A 7,836-nucleotide genomic window follows, 5' to 3' on the forward strand; every position below is an offset into this window, starting at 1 on the left:
GCACGTCAGTTACGTGAAAGCACTGAACATGCATCCGGGTGGTGTACATCTGTTACAAGAAAGCACCGAACATGCATCCGGGTGGTGCACGTCAGTTACGTGAAAGCACTGAACATGCATCCGGGTGGTGTACATCTGTTACAAGAAAGCATTGAACGTGCATCTGGGTGGTGCACATTGGTTATGTGAAAGCACTGAACATGCATCCGGGTGGTGACATACACTGTAATTATCACTGTTCTAAACATTTTTTTTTCTCTTGTTTCACTGTGGCACAGATATCCGTGTAGTTGTGGGTAAGTATGGATAACACTCGTATACACTGTAATTATCACTGTTCTAAATATTCTTTTTCTCTACGAGGTTGGCCATCATTATTTTGGATAAAAACAGCTGGAGATGAAAATGTGAACTCGTGTTTTGTGATGGTCCCAGATGCATGTTCAGTGCTTTCACATAACCAACATGCACCACCCGGATGCATGTTCAGTGCTTTCACATAACCAACATGCACCACCCAGATGCATGTTCAATGCTTTCTTGTAACAGATGTAGTGTTATCCATACTTACCCACAACTACATGGATAACTATGCCACACTCTACAGGTGTCTGTCACAGCTATTTTCTTTCACCAACTAAACAAAGAACATTTAATCCTCTCCAGCAATCAATATCTTAGGTGAAACAAGGAACTAGATCATCATAGCAATGTAACGTGTTACAACAGCATGTTATTGTTACAATATTAACTTGATGATAAACTAATTTTTAAACAGTACCAAATGTACAATAAAGGTTAAAATGACAACCTCATTTTCTATTCGTAGAATCACAAACACTGATGAAATTTGCCGAGAAAAAAGTGGGGGTTAATCAACTTCTAAGATTCTTTACGTAGAAAGGCAGAGTTAAAAAAGTGGGGGTTAATCAACTTCTAAGATTCTTTACGTAGAAAGGCAGAGTTAAAAAAGTGGGGGTTAATCAACTTCTAAGATTCTTTACGTAGAAAGGCAGAGTTAAAAAAGTGGGGGTTAATCAACTTCTAAGATTCTTTACGTAGAAAGGCAGAGTTAAAAAAGTGGGGGTTAATCAACTTCTATGATTCTTTTCGTAGAAAGGCAGAGTTTGTATGTTGACCAACAGAAAAAAAATCTCACTTGATTTTAGAACACAACACCTGTAATAGTTATAATTACCTTCTCACACGTAAAACATCTCAGAATTATTTGTAGTAAATATTAAGTAACTTGTCAGGTTTTATTATTCAAACTTCGGACTTTTGTTACTTAGGGTCACCTACAGAATATCTAAAATCATTTTGTTACTTTTTTCTTTTACAGGGGCATGGGAGGATGTTCTACATTACAAATATACTGTTATCGAGATCAAGATTCTTCAGGGAAAATTTATTCAGTGCAAAAAAAAGGGGGTGATGAGAAAAATTTACAATTAATGTCTAATATTAATTTTTATAACAGCTCCTACTCAGTAGTTTGATTTTTACCACAACATTTCAGATGATGTGAGAAATGCCATTTCTCATCAACATAACACTTAAAAGCAAGTACCATGGTTGATCCTTAAGTTGCGTGAAAGACAAATGATGAAAAACCTTAGATACTTTACAAAAGACGGCTGAAGCCTATTACAAAATGTCTTTTAACTTCCAAACAACAAGATATTCTCTAACCCAGGCACATTGTTTCTTAAGTGTTTCCAGGAGTAACTCTGAGAGACAAATAACAAACACTATGTAAAGAATTAAATATCTGTAACAGTATTTATGTGAAAACTTTGCCCCAAAGAAGCTTGACAATACTCGCAAACAAATAGAGAGTATATTTTAAAACATTCAAGATGTGTGTGTGTGTGTGAGATATACAGTAAGTACACTGAATTTCAACCACAAAGCCTCTAAGGCTTAAAAAGTTTTACATAAAACTACTTTCATATTTGTAGTTCAGAGAAAACATGTCAAAATTTATTTACTTTTGTTTATGGCTTAAACAGTCTTCTGCATGAGTACTTAAACATTAACTGCAAAAATATTTATTTACTTCTTAAAAAGAAGTATAAAAATGAAACTTACATAACATTCTGCAAGCACTACAAATCAAGTCCTAAATGAACACAATTTAAAAGGTTGTTTTAGACCATGCAGTTCTCTTTTACTCACACAAACAATTCACTTCTATACATGTAAAACTGAAATTCAGCTTTTGTTTTTACCCACATTCTCTGGCTTGCCTCGTTCTTGACCTCAACGAATTTAGTCTATTGCTATGTACAGGTTTACGGCCTCAAAGCTACCTACACATTCACACTGTGTCCGAACCGTGCGGGAAGGAAGACAGGCTCATTACCCTTTCACCTTAACTAAAAGCCAAAAAGAAAATTTTGAAAAAAAATTGATGTTTTTTTTTTACACTTTTCAATGATGCTGTACAATAAATGGAAATTTAAAATAAATCTTAGCTACAGTTCAATTCTATACACTTCTCAGGACTTATGATTCGAAGTGAGCCAGGTGAGTCCTTCGTACAGTCCATCCCCTGTTGTGGCACACGATGGTTGTACATACCAGTTGCGGTCTCGAATTCTAGTGAGTCCAAGTTTCTCCTGGATTTCGTGAGGTTTCATTGCTGTAAGCACAAAGAATACCGTGACAAGAAAAGCTACAAGTGTGTGAAATCTACATCAACCAAGAGTAACAACATCTACGTACGTTAAGACCAAAACTGTAGTGATAGCAGTGTTTTCTATTATACATATCTGTATATAAATCACATACAAAAATAATTCAGGTGAAAAACATTGTATTTGTACTAACATGCACAACCATTACATACGATAAATATACACATACACCCAAAAATATCAATGTTTGTATAACTGTGTTAGTGTAGTATTCTAATTCTAATCAACGGATACTTATACAACACTTGTGTATCGGTGTACGGCCATTTCTTCTCGAGCTTGATGATACAGTCAGCCGAGATAGCAGCTTAGTGATCTTGAGAGTTTTGGAATTTGTTTTTGCTACTTAAAAAGATAAAATCAACAAGTAATCAAGGAGGAGGTGATCTTCCCCAGTGATGAGCCACAGATTAAAAAAAAAAAAGTGGTGTGAGGGTATTGAATCCATTAACAGTTATTTTAGAAAGATCAATGTATCAAATCCTCGATCTTCTACTAGCACCAATTTCAAACAGACTACTGAAGGGGTGTGAAGCTTAAAATAAGCTATTTCTATTGGTTATTACTGTACATCAACTAGAAACATTAATGTGAAAACTATCTTGGAAGATAAGTATAGAATGGTGGGAATTCTACTGTGGGTCATGAAAACTTATTTCTCACTACAGGAAGAAACTATCACATTGAAATTATACACTGGACTTAAGAATTACGTGTACAGTAAGTTGTGCAGTATAACTCCAATGATATTGAAGTTATACAGACTAAAAGAGAAGACTGGAGACACGTTATGTGACACTCGAAAATGAAGAATGAGAATTTTTTTAAATACTTCCTTTTGAAAATAATAAATTAAAACTTACATAATATTAAATTTCAAATATATGCTAATATGTCTAAACATACATGTTAACCTACTCAAATGTCTCCTGTATAAAATATGTGATTATATATTTATTACAATGAAGAACATTGTAAAGAATTTTAGTATCATAGGTAACGGAGGGTTGCCACCCCACTACGTTTTTTTTTTTTTTTTTATTGTGGGATATAGTATACACATGACATTGACAGTAATTAAGTCACACTTCTTTTTTTTACTCCCCCACGTTTTGATCCCAAATTCCACTTGTGCTTAGCATTAATTGTACCTTCTGGCAGGTCCTGCTTGTTGGCAAATACTAGGATGATGGCATCTCTCATTTCTCTGTCATTGATAATCTTGTGCAGTTCCTGACGAGCTTCATCTATTCTGTCCCTGTCAGCACAGTCCACAACAAAGATGAGCCCTTGTGTCCCCGTGTAGTAATGTCTCCATAATGGCCGGATTTTATCTTGCCCTCCAACATCCTACAAAGAAAAAGATTCATTATGTTTTGGCCCTTACATTTTCCACCATTTTGTTTACCAATTACTTTACAGTTTACTTGCATCATTACTTTGAAATCTATTAAAGTAGATTTTTCCTAACTTGGCTGAATGACCAGTAAAGACTGTGTGTGCATATTGTTTGCTAAAAAAACCCCAGACATACGTACTTAAAAACCAAGTTCACTTATACCCTATCTCACTGTATTTAAGTACAAGATCACATTCTATGGCCAGCTGGTGGATGTTCGTTATCTATGTTAAAATATCACAATGACATAAAAACAAAAGCAGATCTTGTGATGATATATTGATATAACAAAGATATGAAATGAACTACTAGTTTTATATGCATATCTGTGATTCTTCAAAGTTTTTTTTTATGTCCTATAATTCATACAAACACATATTCTTACACTATAATTTGCAACATTAATGATCCAAACTGTTCAGTAACCTGAATATATAAAAGACTGTTTATTGTAGGCATTATTAATTAATTAATTTTGTGTTCGTAATTCTTTGATGTTGCGGCTATACAGATTTCTAGAAGGCCTAAGTGATAGATGTGTGTGTATATATATAAATAATTAATGGCAACCAGACAAATAGAAACACAGAGAAAAAGTAAAGTAATGCAAAAGAGAACATTGATCAGAGAAAAGTTAACTGTCATGGGAGTGAAAGGCCTAATGGTTGATATATTAGAGTGAGATTAAGAATTTTAAAAAAGAATAAATTGTCTCATCAAAGGGTGTTCTAAAGTAATTGAACCTGCCTCAGTGGACTTTGACAAAAGGCAGATGACTATTGGAAGTACGAAAGCAGACAATGTAAGTGAACTATACATAAATGCTGTTGGGATAGAAATAGAGAGAAAAATAGATGGGCTAGTCAACTGAATTCTAAAGCAATTGAATAGGCCAAAGTGGACTTTTGACAAGAAGAGGACTGGATAATGTTTAAGATACAACTATGATCTTCATATTGTAAATAATTTTGTATATACGTTCAACTTGTTTCTAATATATACATTATTTTAAAACACAAGTGGAGTGAGTGCTGTTTGTTTATTGTCAAATTTCTCACCAACAAGTCACAGACACCTACTGTTGAAAAATCCTTGGCCCAACACACCCATATATAAAAAATGATGACAAATTTGTAACAAAGTATTTAAAAGAAGTTTTTTTGGCTACTTTTACACATGTCATTTTTTAAAATCTTATTAGATTTGATCCATGTTTCCTACTAGCAAGTTATAAAGGTTTCAAAGTTTTAAAGTGAAGAATGCAGCATTTCAGAATGTGTTGGCAGAAGTGAAAGTTTTGAAACAGAAAGATAACTTGGAGAATGTAGGAAGATATCACATTAGAAAATAAAATATTAGTAGCAAACTTTTAATGTCTTCACTCTTTATTGAATTGTGATGTATTTATGATCTATTACCAAAATACACTTTTCTTTATTTATAATTATCTATATTATTAACATTCCCTATCATATAAACTATTCAGAAGACAGCAAACAGGAGAATTATGGTCACAAATTTGCAGAACTCTGTATGTAGACCAACATGACCATGTGGAAGACAACGTACACAGTCATATGGTTTGTTGTGAGACCATTATGCATGGTACATACTGATATAAAACATGCTGTCCAAAATTCAGTTCAACAACTACCAAACAAGTCATGTAATGTAACAATTTGTAATGACGTGCAGAGTTTTTTCCATACGGTCAAGTTGGGTTCCACACAGAGTTTCCGAACAAATGCAGTCACCTGAATAGTGGAAATGACTTTAGACACCAACCTCATACATTGCAATCGTTAATAAAGTTCTACTTACCCATACGTTAAACCTAACGTTTTTATATGTCACAGTTTCCACGTTGAAACCTACTGTAGGTATTGTTGTAACAGACTGACCTAGTTTGAGTTTGTATAAAACAGCTGATATGCAAATTAAGGAAAGCTGTTCATTAACTCGGCCTAGGGAAACAATTTTCCCAGACACAGTTACAAGTACAATGGTTCCTCCTAGTACTACAAAAATACACAACAACTATAATGATACAAAAGTGAATCCAATTCTTCTAAGTGTTATCATCATCAGTAATATATTTACAATTTATTTTACATCAGGACTGTCTTTCATCCTGAATTGATTATTTTTGTGAGTAATGACACTAACAGGTTAAGAATCTTAATTTATCAAAAATAATAATATTAAGTCAAAATGGAAATACTTTGATTACTTGGATAGTTAACAGAAAACAATAATTTCAATTAGTTAATTATTTTCATGACATAGATTTATTTAATTGACACTTTAAATGACAGTAATCGATTATCATAGGTAATAAGTTAAACTAATTAACCAGGTTCTTCACTTAGATCTATTAATTAATAATACTTTGATCATCAAGTCTTGAAAACTGTGCCAATCCTTAACAGACAAATGTCAAATTTAAACAACTAATTACACTTTTTTTTTTATAAAAGGATACTTGTTTTTCCTGCTGCGTCTAAACCAAGCATAAGAATTCTCATTTCTTTATTGCCAAATATTTTAGACAAAAACTTTCCCATGTTCCTGCACTTAGAAAAGGACCACTAAAACCCTAGAAAAAGAAAAATCATATCATTACAATTATGTACATACATAAATCATCAAGCACAAATCAGTACATTGTACTATACTTGCTGAGGAAATATATTTATAACATTTGTATTTTCTATAAAAATGCAAAACATGGTGGGGATTTCTAAACTTCTTCTGTAATAAATGTTGCAGATCACATTACATGCTAGTCAGATCAAACAACCACTACTTGGAGGAAAATATATTCAACAACAATACTCCAGAACAAGGCACTTTCATTTTATACAAAAAATAAAACTAAATTTCAAGTAATAGGTCTTATTATATTTTACTTTGAAATACTAACTTAAAACTAAATCTTGTATGTTTGACAAGAGTGTATTTGGTGCTACTAGCTGTACACTATGAGTGTTAATATCTTTGTAGACTGTACACTATAGTGTTAATATCTTTGTAGACTGTACACTATGATGTTAATATCCTTGTAGACTGTACACTATGATGTTAATATCCTTGTAGACTGTACACTATGATGTTAATATCCTTGTAGACTGTACACTATGATGTTAATATCCTTGTAGACCACACACTTCTACACAGATATTTACACTATAGTGTGTGGTCTACAAAGATATTTACACTATAGTGTGTGGTCTACACAGATATTAACACTACAGTGTGCATTCTACACAGATATTAACACTATAGTGTATGGTCTACAAAGATATTAAAACTATAGTGTGTGGTCTACACAGATATTAAAACTATAGTGTGTGGTCTACACAGATATTAAAACTATAGTGTGTGGTCTACACAGATATTAAAACTATAGTGTGTGGTCTACACAGATATTAAAACTATAGTGTGTGGTCTACACAGATATTTACACTATAGTGTGTGGTCTACACAGATATTTACACTATAGTGTGTGGTCTACAAGGATATTAACATCATAGTGTACAGTCTACACAGATATTTACACTATAGTGTGTGGTCTACACAGATATTTACACTATAGTGTGTGGTCTACACAGATATTAACACTACAGTGTGCATTCTACACAGATATTAACACTACAGTGTGCATTCTACACAGATATTTACACTATAGTGTGTGGTCTACACAGATATTTACACTATAGTGTGTGGTCTACACAGATA

General features: G+C 33.0%; 1 protein-coding gene across 1 annotated transcript in view; it reads right to left on the reverse strand.

Annotated features, from left to right (window-relative positions):
* Positions 1-551: 551 nt before the first annotated feature.
* The window catches only part of LOC106468543 (ADP-ribosylation factor 6-like), an 11,341-nt gene continuing 4,056 nt past the window's right edge, over positions 552-7,836 (reverse strand). Inside the window, exons 2-5 of the mRNA XM_013928975.2 lie at positions 6,581-6,694; positions 5,920-6,023; positions 3,851-4,049; positions 552-2,644 (exon numbers count right to left, since the gene is read on the reverse strand). Coding sequence (XP_013784429.1) covers positions 2,502-2,644; positions 3,851-4,049; positions 5,920-6,023; positions 6,581-6,662 — 528 coding nt within the window. The 5' untranslated portion in view covers positions 6,663-6,694 and the 3' untranslated portion in view covers positions 552-2,501. The remainder of the gene's footprint in view (positions 2,645-3,850; positions 4,050-5,919; positions 6,024-6,580; positions 6,695-7,836) is intronic.

The sequence above is a fragment of the Limulus polyphemus genome, unplaced genomic scaffold (genome assembly GCF_000517525.1).
Source record: "Limulus polyphemus unplaced genomic scaffold, Limulus_polyphemus-2.1.2 Scaffold3049, whole genome shotgun sequence".
NCBI lineage: Eukaryota > Metazoa > Arthropoda > Merostomata > Xiphosura > Limulidae > Limulus > Limulus polyphemus.